Raw genomic sequence first — 16,657 nt, 5'->3', positions numbered from 1 at the left:
TGTACTGTACTTGTCTTTGTATCACATTGTTTTATTTTGTTTAATTTTGCCCCTCCTTTCAAAGGTTTCCCCTTTCAATTCTTTGCTCCGCTCTCCGCTCCCATTTATTTCACATGCACTTATTTGAACATTTTGCATCACAACTATCAGAAGGCTTGTCTTTAAAGGACTATGGCAGGGTGCACAGCACACGAGGCTAATGATATTGAACTTTATGCATAGAGAGCATTTTTTCTGTGGAAAACAATGTGAATATGCAACAGATTATGAAGACAAATTTCACAAGGATTGAAATTGCGCTCCACTCTTGAGATAACAGCAACTGCTACTTTCAAATATGCCCTGAAAGCAGTGTTATCCCCATGTAGCCAGCTCTTTCAATGTAATATTTTTTGATTATGTTATCATATTTGGTCCATCTTAGACCCATGTGTCACTGTCACTTTTTTTGTGTCAGTGCTTCTCAGCAAAGTCATCTATCTGTCAGATTTATTTATCCTTTTGCAGCATTTTGCTATTCAGTGTATTTGTCCTTCAAACTGTAAGTGCTGCAAAGAGCAGAGGAGAAAAATCACAAGAACAGAGTCACAGTGAGCTGTATGCCAGCATCAGTATTGACTATGTAAAGACACAGGGCGAAACTCGCCCAGTGCGGCAATTGTATATGGATTGTAAAATAAAAGTCTCTTTAAACATTCAGCATGCTGTGCAATAAATATATTAAGCAAGCCCAATAATGTCTGTGTGTTTTTCAGGAGGAGAAAAGGGACAGTGTGTGTGCACACAGCTGAGGCTCAGTAGCTGAAGTGTGGTTGTTGGGTTCAAAAGAAATGGAGGAAACTGAGTTTGGCACTGGAATTTCACAGTAGGTTCATGCTCTCATCTTGTTTCTTTCTTTCTTATTTTTTTAACTGGATTTCTGTTATTGCTGACTCTTTCCAGTGGGTTGTAATTATTGGACATGTTACATTTTGCGTGTATTTGATTTTGCACTTGCATGGCGCTGTTCGAAAGAACATTTGATTTTTTTGTCATACATTGGATGCTTCATTCACTTATATTACCTAGTATGGAACCTTTCAGCAGAATAGTGGTGAAGTGTTGAAGCCTTGGAGCTCTCATTGTGAATCAAAGGTTAGTTGCCAATTGAGAATCCTTGCCATTTGGCTTGTTCGAATAGGGTTAATGATGGCTTTGTGTGACTGAAAGGTTTTCATGTCTTATTCTTATAGAGAGCATAATACAATTCACCTGCTCTACTGTATCCTTTTCATGAGATCAGCAGAAGTTATTATATCTGCTTATATGTGTGAAAAGTGTAGAAAATAAATCAGAAACAGGATCTCAAAACATTGGACAATGGGCTTTACGTTACTAAAGTGAGAGCAGCAAATTGACGTGGGGATAATGTCTTTTAACCAGCAAACCGCTGACATTTACTTAATGAGGAGAGATAGTAATCTGCGAGAGACGAGGATTCAGACTCCGAACTCGCTCTTGTTTCCTCCTATGGACTGTTAACCTTTGCTGTTTGAACAGGGTTTGTTGAATATGTTGATGAAATTAGCCCTGGATGTGTTTGTGCGGTGTTTGTGCTGCAGCTGGCGGGTCGGGAGCAGCTCTGGGCAGATGGTAGTCGAATTGGTGCACAAGGTACGCTTGATATTCATCAGGAGAGCTGACCTGTGCCATGATGTATTCAAGCATCCAACAAACCTCACTCAGAGTTCATCCTGCATAATAAATAGATGCAGGTTTTCACAAACAAGATAGAAGCCATTTTCAGCTCTCAGTTTCACTTCCTCTACCCCTCTCCAATGATTTAGTTGTTTAAAAACAGGGACATTCTGATATTCTACATGTTATGTAGGTTTGGAGAACAAACGCCAGTGCCAATTCAAGGTCGGTTATTTGAAGAAGTTGCCGCCGTATCGCAGGGTCAATCAACAAAAGTTCAGAGTATTATTAGAAGAAAAATGCACACACCCACACTCAGCCCTCAAAATTCTTTCTCAAGTAAAAACCTCAGAAAGTGTGCAGCAGCACAAAGCCGCCTTCACTTCGGTTCTGTTGGCTGAGAGAGATCTTTGACATCTGGAGACAAGAAAGAAACCACTTTTTCCTACCGACCTGCTTAAAACTTGAATTGAATTTTTGAATTTAGTTTTGCTGCAATCAACATTCCAACTGATGGTGGAATGTCAAAACTTTTCACTTCTCAATAAATCCTAGTAACGAATTAAAGATTATTATTAAAATCACAGCATTGTGACTTATAATCATTAACAAGCAGCTTATGAGATATGTGGATGCTAATGTCTAAGTCCTCAAATAATCAACTAAATCAACATACATACTTGATGAGCAGTAGACGTATTGAATCTTTTTTCTTTTCTGCCATATGTAGTGTATGTGTCTACATTAAAATTGTTAAGACTAATATTTTTCACATTGTTCACTGGGCGCTACTGTACAACACTGCACTGAAACACAGATTAACACACATTAAAGGTGGCTAAACTGCTAATGAGCAGGCAATTAAGTTTTAGACAAAACGTGTTGTGATGTTGTTGTTTATCACATCTTTATGTGGTGAAAGGGTAATGACACGTTCTACAAACAGACATTCACTCACTCGCACGCACACACACACACACACACACACACACACACTCACACACACGCACGCACAGTCCACCTGGTATACTGCATGTAAAGGATGTGATACCTGTGAGAAGGTGTCACCACTCTCTGTTCCCACTGCGTCGCTGGATGGATCAGTGGTTTTTTTAGTATGTGTGCGTGTGTGTGCGTTTGTGTGTGTGTGTGTGTGTACATGTGCATGTGTGTGTGGTGGGGAGGAATATGTCTGTTTGCCTACTTTGGATTCTTTTGATTGTTACAACATTTGTTTTATCTGTATAAGAGATTACAGCAGTAGTATATTTGTCAACACCAGAATATTTATGTGTGTGTGTGTGTGTGTGTGTGTGTGTGTGTGTGTGTGTGTGTGTGTGTGTGTGTGCGTGTGAAGGGGAGGGAGGATGAAGGAGATCTAGGACAGGTGCTTTAAAAGAACCTCCTTTGACTCATGGTCTCTTCACTAATTAAGTTTGGGCTCTTGTGTATATATGTGCGTGTGCGCGTGTGTGTGTTTGTGTGTGTGTGAGTTTGTTGATCCATGGGAAAGCTCTGCCTTTTCCACTCCATTTCCCTTTGATTATCTTTTTTTTAACTCATCTAAAAGCACATTAAGTCGACTTGAGTTTAATCCAAGATCTTTGCAATTTTTTTAATACCAACATTAAATATATGATAACTTTTTGCTATTTTCCTCCTAAATACTGCAGTTGCAATTTGTGCAGGTGTCTTGGGTTTCTTTGTTAAATTTAGCATCAAATATAACAGCTAAATGCGATATTTTCAAGCTCAATTTTCTCAGTCATAGTCTGTTTTTTTACTTGGATTTCTGTGAGAGTAACTTTTACTGTCAACCTTCAGTCATATGAGCAGGCTGTTACACCCTCAACCTCTTATAATGTAAAATGATCGAACACACATAACAAGCATGGATTTTTACTCCCTCATTCTTTATTCAGCATTTATGAAGAATTATTAGTCTGGTCTTTTTATCTAATGTCTAAATCGCTGAAGAATTATTTTAATTACCTGCTGTTAAATTTTAGGTGAGGTTACACAAGGGTACAGAAACAAAACAGAGGTGGTTCAGTCTCAATGTGCAAAACAAGCCTGTATTTGCCAGCAGGAAAGATGGTCTTTAGCCTGAGTGGGAGTTGTTGGCTGAAATGAAAGAAAAGAGAGCAGTATTTTAAGGATGATGCTGCTGTTGATTTTCTATTGTTGCACACTGTGACATTCAGTCTTCCTTGTATTGGGGATTTGGTTTATGTTTATCTCAAACCTGCTCTGGAGAAATGAGATTTGTTTGATTTTGCTTGGCTATTTGTCACATAGGCATTCTTTATCAGCACTCTGGGTCATTTTGATTTGTTTAATCAGACGCTTGATTGAAGATTCACATCTATCAAGGTTGCACGTTGAAAGGATGATGGCAAAAGAGAATCTTCATCATCAGCATTTGGATTTATGTGTTGATTTTAAAGCCCACAATTAACAGACATTTCTACGAAGACTCTTTCAACATGATGAGTCAAACTGAAGTTTATACACCATCAGTGAGTACATTTCTTTAACCTACATTTGAGTGCATTAGGAAACTCAGCAACACAACTGAAAATCTTTTGTTCAAAAATCGTTCTGAGGAGAGACATTGCCAAAAGGACCAAGAGCTACAGTCCAAATTTGCACTGCATGCTTAAGCAAGTTGAATCGTGCCTGCCACCCACAAGCTATTTTCCACCTGCTGCCCACCTACATCAACAATAGTGAATCATAGTCCAGGATAAACACAAACAGACACAACAGAGGGCACATGGTGGCTGTGCTCCTCAGATTAACCTTTATCCTCCCTGTTGAGACCTGTTGTCTTTACCTGGAGCACTCTACTTCAACACAATATGGACATCACACCAAAACAATACCAGCCTTTTCTTCCACTCACCCTGACACAATGCTACATGGAAGTTTGGTTGTGGGCTAAGAGACATAGTGCTAAAGCAGCATCCCCTGACCTCCAGGTCAAGCAGGGTCTATCCAACACAAAACATCCAGTTTACCCCTAAAAGCTCTTGCAAGCCACTTCAGTGCTAGCTAACACATCTCTGTTTTTTTCAAGTCGCATTTAGCATTCATGTTGGGGTAGGCACATGCAAAGCAAAGCATTATCTGTTATCATATAAAGCTACATTGCTAAGTGCTCACTTTACTTTCTCATTGGAACTACAACACAAGCCTGCAATCAGGGAAAGAAGCAGAGACATAGCGAGAGGGGGGAGAGGAGAGCAGGGGATCGGGTTTCTCAGCCGCTCTGTACCCTAAGCCTGGATTTGGAGAGGGGATGAAGAGAACGTAGGTAAGGGCAAACGCAAGTAATAACAGCACTGACATGGGATAGGTAGGTGGAGGTGAGCAGCTTCATAGGAAATAGGGGTTGAGAGAGGGGTGGTTAGATGTAGGTGGGTGGGATATAAATACCTGCAGTAGACAAGTGTGGCATAATGCTGAGGGTATGACGGACAATGGCTTACCTCCACCTATAATACAGATGAAGAGACAGGCATATGTATTGCAAAGGCCCTAATGAAAGAAACTTCAGTAGTACCTTTGAGCAGGAGTACTAGTGACAGAAACCTGAACCTGAAGCTCATCACTATTTCTTTTTGAAAGTCTTGACTGAGGGTGAACATGTGCCTTAAAGAGTGAAGAGTTCTGGCTGAAGTGCTGACATCCATTTCTCGTTGAGAAAAAGAAGGTAACCTATCACAGTTTTCTACCTCCATATTCCCAAGTGACTTAAGTGAGAGTGATGATTGACTGAGATAGGATGAAAAGGACGGGAAAATAAGACTGCACGAGAGGTGACAGAAGACGTGGCAAGATAAAGAGAAAAGGCAGAATAGGAGAAAGTGAGACATAGTGAGACAAAGCAAAACAAGACACAACAAACAAGGGCAAGAAACGGATTTCAAGAACACAGTTCAAGAGAAGACGCAAGACAAGGAAAGCTACGAGACCAGACCAACTAAAGCAAGAGAGGACAAAGAAAAGAAGCCAATTAAGGGATCCTGTCAAACTTCAGTGTATCACTGGGGACAGAGGCCAGAGAAGAATGGCATGCCAGGCATTCAGCGCTGACTCTTTCACCCAAATTGCAGTAGATTCACCCTTGCCAATCCTCATGCACCATGCATCCACCAATGACTGCCTGCCAACCACCTCCCATGCTCACAGCATGGTTTCTTCAGGTAAACTATCCTCAAATGGTCTTGTTGGGTAAGGTTGAACATTTTTTCTTTTTGTGTCATCCTCTTCTTGTGTGCTTTAACTTTGTTTATTTTGTTCTGGAAGCGTTGCAAAGTAAGGGGAGAGTGGAAGTTTGCAGTACCTGAATGATACGTCCGATTACCTGAATAGTGTTTTCATGTTGTCAAGTACTGGCTGCAGTTTGGCAGTCACTTCAATCTTCCACTACAGCCTTGTGAAACTATACAAAGAGAGGGTTTAAGCATATGCAGGGATTTGCTTGTGTTGACAGTGATCACACTATTGATCGTAATGGAAGTCCCATGGGTACTGCAAGCGAGTAATGTCTCATGTCTGACTACAAGTTGCTCCCATAGACCTCTAATTGACCCATCCATGTACCTTCCCCTGATGCCCTTCCACAGTTGTGTTCTCAAGCATGAATTAGATTGAGAAATACATTTATTCAAGGCCAATCCAAATTATGTGAATGTATCTAATCAGCTGGTTTGGCCCAGCTGTCTCTACTCAGTGGGTAATTGCTTTGAGGATATGTTATCAGTTTGACAAACTACCCAAAGTCTTTTTCACAATGGAGCATTGTGGAGAAAAACTTCCTCGGGGCTTTAGTGCCTGCTGATTGTTATAGATTAGAATAGGCTGAATTAAATCATGCAGAACATTAGTCACACAATGCATTTATGTGGCAGCAGGTCAGACAGAGATTTTTCTAGTCAGGCAATACTATAAGGATGTTGCTTTGCTGAAAAACAAAATGTTGACATGGTTTGCATATGTTTTGTCTCTTCCAATCAACAAAAAGGTGAAATTGTGGCCACAGATAAATGGAGAATTTAGTAACATTTACAATAATGTTAATAATACAAGTTAAAATTTTAATCATGGCAGAATTGTCCTCAGCGGCAAAACATTTTTACTGACATTTAAGACAGCCTCATAAGACTTATTGACTTATTGGTTGAATCATCATATATAATCAAGGAGAACACAGAAACCAACTGTACATGAACACTGGTGTAATTAACAATATTGGAATTCATCAGTTTGTTTTAGAAGTGAACTCCAAGCTGCATAAAAACATAAATAAATTAATAATTATGTAATTAACAGAGGACATGACCACAGAAATGTTCAACTATATTTATTTATGGACTTAGCAGAGAAGAGAATCTACAAAAACCGAGGTTTTAAAGTCTTAATCAAACTGGGAATCAGTGTCATAATAAATGTAATACTATGCCATTAGTTCTGCATTCTTCATAAATTAATTTCAGACCACTTTTTTATCACGTTTCATGTGCGACTGTTTTTAAACAGCGGCTTAAAGTTGTCTAAATAACCAGTTTTTACTGTAACTGACATTTGTTTCCACTGTCCAGGTTAAAAAAATAAATGTGTTCAGTTCAGAATGTAGTCACATCTCTCCAATACTGGTATGGGTTAAAGCTCATATATTAGCCGTCATCCTCAAATAATGGAGTTTTCTTTTTGAGAAAAGCTGGCCAAAAGAATTTACATTGTAATTCTGATCAGAGAATTAAAACAATATCTTCATTTCTTTAAGAACCCGCTTCTTATGAAATCAGATTTAAAGATATTACATGAAGCTCTTGTGCCAACACACACCAGCTGTTTTTATTTGAGAGCAGTTTTCAAAGCCCAGCATTATCGAAACTTTTGTATGAACTGATATCAGATCCTAGCTAACACATCTCTGCAGGTCGTTTGTTCTCCAGTCAGATTGTAACCACATTTGTCTCCATCAGTACCATCTGGGTTGTCCCTGGGTCAGTCCTCCAAGCGCTCTCACATGCCCCTGTCCACCTCGTCCCTTGGCAACCCTCTTGGCAACGGCCCCTCGAGTCTACATTACCCAGTCACCCCCTGTCACTACAGCAACCAGCAGGCCACGTACGGCATGATGGCAGGTGAGTGGTGGTGATGGTATTTGTGCCAGTTGATGCAGGGCTACAGATCATCTAGAATTGTTTTGGGTCAATCAGCGGTTAATCACAACAGTCCTGATCAATCATTTCATTCATTTGTCACGCACAAATGGCAAATACTTACTTGAGCTTTGAAGACGTTGTTCTTTTATCTGCTTTGAAAAAGAAAATTCAAGCAATTAGAAATGGTCATGAAGCCGTCTAAGAAACTGTTTTTCATCGTTTTTTAACATTTTATAGATTAAACTATTATGTGAGGGTGAGTATGAGTAATAATTAGTTACAGCTGTGCCTGAAATCTAATTACTTCTGGTGAATTGAAGTACAGCTTGATGCTGATAATGATAGCAGTATTTTTCTTCGATGTTTTAACTGATTAGAATATAGTAACAGCCTAATTTTGATCCGGCACAAACCGAATCAGGGCGCTATGAAATCAAGTCCAAAAATCCACATTCTGAGGCAGCCTGTCACTAAATTATTTGGCTCCAGTCCTTTTGACGTTATCTGGCTACAATCATGCTAAAAGTGTTTCACTCATTTGTTTAAAAAAATACAAGAAAGACAGGTGTGGTCACAGAATTGAACACGTGGAGACTTCAGTGTCAGCCTGTCAACCAATCCCATCTAAGAGTCACAGTGATTACGATGCCATGCAAACACTGATGCTACTACAGAGGTTTTAATGATGAATTATTGTCTTCTGTCTGTCTCTGTCTCACTCTGTAGCTCAGGAGATGCTCTCTGCCAGTATTTCTCAGACTCGTATCCTGCAGACATGTGGTGTCCCTCACCCTAACATGGTGAGCAGTGCAAATCCCTTGCAAGGTAATGATCAAATACATACTCTAGCAATTAGTCTCTTTCACACACACACACACACGCATACACACACACGAGTGTGCACACACAGGCAGACAGACAATCTCCTGGCCTGCAGTTAAACCCAGTGAATTGAGCAGAGAATTGGTTTACTTCCGTTTAATTTGCTGCCAGTTAAAATCAATTTCAGATGTGATTACTTCGCCTGATGCTTGAATTCCTTAGTGCACTTGTTAAACTAAACTGTTAAAGACCACTTGCCACTTTCTCACTATGTGAGAACAGTCCTCGTAAATGATATTGGTGTTAAGAGATTTTCAGGTTTTTCTGGCGATTAGATTTGATAGTCAGCTTTTAGGAAAGCAGTTTTTATGTGTGTAACCTGCCTAATTTAAACAAAAGGGGGAACCTTTTACTATTTGAACTGGGCATGACTCAGCTGTGAAAAGGTGATGTCAAGCAGTAATTTTTTTCAGCAACTAAAACTTTGGTTGTTGCTTATTTAATGATAAATATATTCAGTTTCACTGTGAAAATTTGAGGCCTAATGTCATGTTTTCAAGGGCAGTCTGTCCTGCACATTTTGCACCAAATTAACACCAATTTAATAAATATAATTACTGTAATGTCCCTCCTTCTCTGAAACCACTTAGTAATTGTTATTGTGTGCATACAGAGAGTGAATCAGGGAAAATGGTGTTCCTCAGTGTAACGTCCTCAGGTTCTCTCTGTTCTGGTGTTTAGCAGCTCAGGATTAGCAAAGACAGTGATGAACACAGACCAACCTGACATATCCAACCACCAGACTCTGTTTGACAGGATGTCACTGTAAAAGCTTTATGCATACTAATTCCTCTGAATAATTTAAAAGTAATGAAAAACTGACAAAAAGCTAAGATAAACAAAGAAGGAAGAGAAAAAATTTTGACATGAAAAAACTTTCAGCCTCAAGGAGATAAAAAGAATTTCATTTTCTAATGCATTTTTCCTAGAGAAAGTATAACTGAACTGTTACAGTTTTGTAGGATATGATCAAATACAAACAAAATGACTGGCTCTGGGCCCAAGCCGAGACTCAAGAACACATAGCAGAGCCCTCGGCCGAGGATCTGAAGCTCTTAATGTAGTAGTGTAAATGGGAGCTAAGCCGTGAAATGCTCTCCAGGTAATCAGTAAAATCTTAAATTCAGTTGTAAAACTTACCAGTAACAAGTGAAGAGGGGCTAAAATAGGACCAAAATGAGCTTGTCTCCTAATATTTTTTGCTTTCTGATAGATGGATATTAGTTATTAGTCATAATTTATGTCATTAGTTATGTCATGACTTGATATGAGGCCACCGTGTTGTGACGTTCCAGTTGCTGTAGAGCCAAGAAGAGATTTATATGTATAGTTGAAGCTGGCTAGTAATTCTTCTGCGGACATATCTGATTTTGGCTTTTGGTTGTTGCTTTGACTAAATGTGGTGGTAAAGGGTAGAACCTTAATCCCGGTGAGTAGAGGACAGAGGAATACTGTATAGTGGCTGAAAACTTAAATTGAAACATATAAATTAGGTATTTAACATAATAATATATCTTGTTTCTCTTTTAAGGGTGTTAATCTGAAATTTAGGTGTGCTTGGGTAACTCTAAAAAGAAGCTAAAATGGGACACAAAATAATTAACCTTTGCGGAGATTACTTCTTTTAACAGAGAGATTTCATCTACTCCAGCGTGGACCCGGCAACATTGACTCGCTCCTGTACATGGTCTAATGAATTTGTGCGGTCTGCACTGTCAAAGGCTGTGATGAAGTACTTTAGGATTAAAATTAAACCACTGGCTGCACTTATTGCCATCAGGAGGTCATTTGTCACTTTAATGAACTCAGATTCTGTACGGCCAGTCAGCCACTTTGCAGCATTTGTCTACACCCTTAGACAAGAAAGGTAAAAGGATATTGGAGAGATAATTATGAAGGATAAAGGGATGTTGCTTAGCTTGAAATAGGGCAAGGATTAGCAATGAGATCACTGAAGAAAAACCAACAGTAGAAGAAGTTTCTTAAAAACTTCAACAGAAGGTACATTGAGTATGCATTTTTATTTTAACAACAGGTCAAATGAATGAATGGAAATGTAGTGTGGAAGTTGTTGCCTTGTGACTCCACAGAAGGTTCTCGTCTCTGCAGTTTTCCCTCACACATCTTTTTAGCATCTTTTACCTCAACAACCTTGTTTCAGAAGCAGCAGGCAGAAACACACAGATATTATGCACTACCAGAACAGCAAAAAAATTGGCACTTGGTGGAAAATTTCAGTTTCAGTTAAATAGTCACATATTTTTCTCAGTGGATGATAGTGACTAAACGGAAGTGACTTAGATCCATCAAGGGGCAACATTGCTCCTAATCTGCTGTGTAAAAAAATGCAACTGTTTGCTAAAACATTTGCTTTAACAACTACTGTATATCAGGTGATAAAAACCAAACGTGGCTTCGGTTTGTTCAGTGAGCAAAATAAAATACAGCATGAAGTTTGTTTGCTATCTGTCTTTGCTCAAAGACAAACAGCTGATGCCACTGCTGCTCTTTGAACGGATGCACACGTATAATGTGCACACAAACCCACTAAGCCCACATGTGTTTTGAAAGGTGCGTGCTGTCCAGCATGTCTCCACAGTACACAAACAACCGCTGCACCTCAGCACAGCTGTATGAAAACTCCCCAAGGAGCTTCAGTGCAGGCATCAGGCACAAACGAGGCAATTTAGTCTTCTCTCTTCCTCCAGCAAGGTAAGGAGAGCTGACTGCCTCAAGCTCTGCCAACCAGGCCCTCAAAGACCTGTTGATGTTCTCAGGGGGGAAGGCTTTGCTCCAAATCCCTCCTCACCATTCATTGATAAACAAATTAGGTGCAGGGATACTTATCATAGGGTGCTCACTCTCTTTTCTGATATCGATGTTAGAGCACTACACTGTACATCTGTAGCCAGATATTAGCCAATAGACTGAAGAGGAGATTTTCAGCAAGTGAGCACAGCCTCTGCCTGACACCTTCAAGATAAAAGAAAATCACTGATGCATACAGTTTTAGTGTAGAATCTGCCACATCGCTCTTCGGCTGGTACATAGATCCAACTGAGCACTTCAGTGGGTCAGTGGCATCTTTTTCTCCAGACCACTTCTGGTAACCCACCTCGGAAGTAACCCACCTTGGATTCTCCCAAGTTACTCAACCTGTGCTATTATAATGCAGAAATCATTTAGTTAAATCAGAGTTCTAGATGAAACTTTAATGGTAATGTTCTTTAATGTCATCTCAGGTTCTGTAGGAAAAAAATGTTGCTCTGTGCTACTCATGCTTTATTTAAAGAAGTACTTGTAGGATTGCTTAGGTTCATCCCGACTGGCTGAGTGGATAGCTGCAAACATCATTGCCCTGAGCAAAGCAGTGGGTGTTTTAGCCAATAGATAAAAGATGAACCCTGTGTGACACTTTTTAACATTTAGTTTACCATATAAACATTGTGGACAAAATATTGGAAACAGTACAGTGTAATACAGTGTAGCAGCAACACAAATTACAGTTTTCATAAAGCTGGAAAACTGGACATTATAACCTTCATGAAGGTACGATTTGTTGCAGTGCTGTTGTGTTGGACTATTAGTTTTTGCCCGGTGTACATGATAAACTGGCAGTGCAAAGCCACATTGCAACCTGCTGTCTAATATCTCTCACAAATAACATGTGAAAGCAAAAATCTTAAATCACTGGATCTGTTTTAATTTAATTTAATCTAATTTTGCAGTTGTGTAACACAGTTTGTACTGCACTACAACCTCACTAACACAAGGGGGCTGTGTTGCTTTGCTCATGATACAGTTTCATGGGTTTACACATGGATGGAAACCAACATTTGACCCGCTGTCAGACTTTAATCACAAGTTAGATACGACATATTGTCTGCTCTGAAAATGTGATGAGTGTGAGAGTGTTTAGGTATGATTGTTAATGTGATTGTTGCTGTCTTTTTTCCCCCTCTGCAGCTATGCGGCGTGTTGATGCACTGAGAAGCATGATATTCCAAGCAACCACATGTTTGGTGATCTAACATTAATACTAATAAAAGCAGCTCCACTCGTTCAAAAGCATTAAGAGTCAAATGTGGAAATGCTGATGAATCTTTACAATGAAGGTTATAACCTGTGGCAAGCTACATAAGCATGGAAAACCTGTTTAAGAAAGGTTGTGCAATGCTCATTCCTACTCAGTAGAGAGCGAGCTTTGTGTGACAAGCCAAGGATAATAGTATTCTGGCAAGAAATGTGAATGGGCTTGTTAAATTATGGCTAAACTGTAAAGTCAAATTAGTATGGAGAAAAGAAAACCCATTCACCAGAACACATTTAATTATGTGAACACTGTTGTCCACTATCTGGGAATAGTGGCCATGCTGCTTGCAGTACCCCTCTGACAGTCTGACTCCCTTGTGACTCGGACCAGCTAATTTTCCTCTCTTCTCCGCCTCTCTCTGTCTCTCTCGCTCTCTCTCTGTCTCCCTAGGGTCTCTTACTCCTTGCTTGTACAAGTTTCCGGATCATGGTCTAAGTAGTGGTTCTTGTGCATTAAGCCATGGTTTCTCTTCACTGTCCTCTGCCTTTCTCTCGACTGATGAGGCCCCTGGCGGCCCCATTGTTGGAGAGGTGAAAACTGATGCCCAGAGGAAGACAGTGCGGGACCCAGAAGATGCTCCTGCCATGGACTCCCCACAGATACGAGAGCTGGAGATGTTTGCCAATGACTTCAAAATACGGAGGATCAAACTTGGTGAGTATTATTACAAAAATCATAATATAATTGCTGACATTTACTCCATTATTGCACCAACTGGATACCTAACGTGTCTGTTGTTTGTACTCGCCTTGCTGGTTCTCTGCTGCTATTTAGATTTGCTTCATGTTTACTGCCAGGCTACACACAGACTAATGTAGGTGAGGCTCTTGCTGCAGTGCACGGCTCAGAGTTCAGCCAGACCACAATCTGCCGCTTTGAAAATCTGCAGCTGAGCTTTAAAAACGCCTGCAAACTCAAGGCCATTCTGGCTAAATGGCTCGACGAAGCTGAGCTGGCCGGGGGTGAGTCACACCCCACTCTATCACCCTCCATTTAGAGCATTTATTTAAGTGCAGTGTTTACCTGGGTAGTTCATCATAGTGAGTTAAAACTTGTGTTAAAGTTGTAAAGGCACTTTTGATTTAGCGTCACAGCATCATATTGTTTTCATTGCATAAATATGAAGGTCTAACATTGCCTTGTGTTTCATCGAGAACAGATTGCCATCCTTTTTTCTTTATAGACCTTTAAAAGAATTAACAAATATCCATTACCACTCAACAAACTCATGTGAATACGCTTTTTCCTTCCTCCAGCTTTGTACAGCGATAAAATAGGAATGAATGAAAGGAAGAGGAAAAGACGAACGACAATCAGGTATGAACATTAAGGAATAAAGATACAAAGACTGTCACACAGCATTTAGTTTCATAGAGTTCTTCTTCTTGTCTCCTTCCCCTTGTTCCACCCTACAGCCTGGGAGCTAAAGAGGCTCTAGAGCGCAGCTTTGTGGAAAAAAGTAAACCATCCTCCCAGGAAATAGCCCGGATAGCCAAAGGCCTCCATCTGGAGAAGGAGGTGGTCAGAGTCTGGTTCTGTAACAGACGCCAAAGAGAGAAACGGGTCAAAACCAGCCTCAACCTCAGCTCCTGTTTGACCAAAATCAGTCCAAACTGCATCGCGCAGATGAATAAAACACAAAGACAAATGACATAATTTAATTTCAAAATCTGTTCATCTCCAGTCTGATAGCAGCTCCTTGTGAAAATGCGTTGTTGTTTTTTTTTTTAATCAAATGTCTGGCAGAAATCACCATGAAGTGGCAGAAGTTCACTCAACAGGAAACAGAAAAACATCATAATAATAATGAAAACTTTTCTTATCTTGCATTAAGCAGCTGCTGACGCACTTAAAGCAATTTCATCAAGTTAACATTCAGTTGAAAATTGATATCTTGTGTTCCTGTGATGGTCAGCCTGATCAAAACAAAACAAATACAAGTTATTGTCAGTTCATTACTTGAATCTAACGCAGCAAATGTTTGTTTAAACTTAAGAGAAATCCCTAATTACAATGTGCTGTGGATGTTTTTGTATTTATTTGAAAATAAATGTTCTTTACAGTATTTTAATCTCCCCATAACCCAGAAAAACAAATCATTTTCTTTTCGAAAATATAAAAGTCAAAGTGCGAACCAGCCAAAAGTCATTTTTTCATTCTTAAAGTTGAAACTGTGAAGATAAAAGGTTTTCATCAACTGCATGATCTGCTGGTTGGAGCTGCAGCCAGCAGACCTGATATTTAAATGTACATAATGTAAGCTGTGTCTTGTTTGCTATATGCATGCTAAAAAGCATATTAATCACACAAACAATTGAATCCATCAGCAGCAGAGTGCAGATGAGTGCTCACACTGATCAGCTCTGTGCCCTCCTCTAAAAGCAGACAACACTGTCCTTGAAACTGTTCTTTTGTAGTTATGTTTGTCTGGGCACTTGTGATTAGATTAGATTAGATTTAATGCCTCCTTGTTCTCTCTTTAATTACAAAAATGTTTGTTTTATTTAAATTAATATAGCGTTAGTCAAAATTTATTTAAAGTTTCAACCTATTTATTTGAAATCTAATATATTATGTCGGTCTACTTTGTTGAGTGCAACCGCGTTGATTTATGGGTTGAAGTCAGGGATGTGTGAAACTTTTTGACATTTTTGTCAACAAATGGATCTGAGGTCTGCCGTTTTCCTGGTGTAAGATTTCATTTTTCATATTTGTTGATGTTATGCCTTTGGTATCACTTCCTTGACAAAGAAGAACATCAGCCAGTCACGACTCTGACCTGGTTGGGATGACTGATGTAAAATTTGTCAAGTGAATAAACAAGGCGAGACGTCACAACTTCTCTCTCAGACACGATCAGGGGCTTTATATTTAATTTCTTACATCGGAGGAGACAGACAGAAATTAGAGTGTCACATTAATGCGGTTCGGGAAATGATGGCCATGTATGACTGCACTGTAGAGAGATAGATATGAAGTGCCTTCATTCAACATGATTGAGAATATCTAGTAAATATGCCAAAGACATAGCTGGTTAGTACAAAAATGTGTACTTATACTGAGCAAATGTCTTTCAGTTCCCGGGCACTGAAGGATAAATCAGTTATTCAATTCTTTTCTGACAATAAAGGAGAAGTGTGTTTCATGAAGAAATAACTGTGCCATCTCTTTTTTTTTTTTTTAGTAATCTTGTTATATTACCCTATGAATACATACATTAGGAGAGGGATTAGCCACGTGCACACTGTACAATTCATGGCTGTGTCACTGGAGACTCATAACTAAAGCTAGAAGACAACTTAATTCAGAAACAAGCGATTCCCACTGTGATTCATGTGCGGCTGTCTAACTGGAGTGCCGTCAGGGGAAATACATGCAACGGGGTCATCGATTTGCTGGCACATTTCTGAGGCCGACAGTGAGAAGTTATAGGCACAATATGCAGAACAGGATAAAACTACCAAGAAGTTTCTTAATGTTGGTGTCAGACTCGTTAGGACCAGCGCTCCAGGAAGTATTTATACCCTTTACTTAAGTACTAATACCACAAGCAAAAGTCCTGCATTGAAACTGTTAGTTAGTGTTTTACTTAAGTAAAATAATGTAAGTATAATCAGGACAACAAAACCCCTTTAGTTATATCATTAGATTATTTTTAGCCCTGCATTACAGTAAAAGCAGGATTATATTGTCGTAGTTGGTTGAGGTCAGACTGCAACTAATCTTGATTATGGATTAATTGCATGATCATTTTCATATTTAATCCACTGTTTTTTGTTTTTTTTGGTCTATAAAAGTTCAGAAAATAGTGAAATACAATCACATTTGT

The 16,657-nt window shown here is 39.4% G+C and overlaps 1 protein-coding gene across 2 annotated transcripts; it reads left to right on the top strand.

Annotated features, from left to right (window-relative positions):
* Window positions 1-786: 786 nt before the first annotated feature.
* pou1f1 (POU class 1 homeobox 1) lies at window positions 787-14,906 on the top strand. 2 transcript variants are annotated; one of them, XM_046404881.1, is made up of 7 exons: window positions 787-865; window positions 7,671-7,832; window positions 8,580-8,678; window positions 13,219-13,482; window positions 13,626-13,790; window positions 14,085-14,145; window positions 14,244-14,906. In XM_046404881.1, the coding sequence occupies exons 2-7, from the start codon at window positions 7,715-7,717 to the stop codon at window positions 14,482-14,484; spliced, it is 948 nt and encodes a 315-aa protein (XP_046260837.1). In that variant the 5' UTR covers window positions 787-865; window positions 7,671-7,714; the 3' UTR covers window positions 14,485-14,906. The 2 variants fall into 2 exon arrangements, with proteins under 2 accessions (XP_046260837.1, XP_046260836.1); XM_046404880.1 differs by lacking the exon at window positions 787-865 and adding an exon at window positions 5,295-5,885.
* Window positions 14,907-16,657: the final 1,751 nt, after the last annotated feature.

Source organism: Scatophagus argus, chromosome 11 (assembly GCF_020382885.2).
Source record: "Scatophagus argus isolate fScaArg1 chromosome 11, fScaArg1.pri, whole genome shotgun sequence".
Classification (NCBI taxonomy): domain Eukaryota; kingdom Metazoa; phylum Chordata; class Actinopteri; family Scatophagidae; genus Scatophagus; species Scatophagus argus.
The sequence above is the reverse complement of the archived record's forward strand: the minus strand, read 5'-3'. Positions and strand labels throughout refer to the sequence as shown.

Excerpts from the sequence above, each read along its gene's own strand:
- pou1f1 (XM_046404880.1), top strand. The coding sequence starts at position 5,750 with ATGGCATGCCAGGCATTCAGCGCTGACTCTTTCACCCAAATTGCAGTA. Across the intron at positions 8,679-13,218 it reads CAGTGCAAATCCCTTGCAAG|GGTCTCTTACTCCTTGCTTG; the intron begins GTAATGATCAAA and ends CTGTCTCCCTAG. Across the intron at positions 14,146-14,243 it reads AAAAGACGAACGACAATCAG|CCTGGGAGCTAAAGAGGCTC; the intron begins GTATGAACATTA and ends TCCACCCTACAG.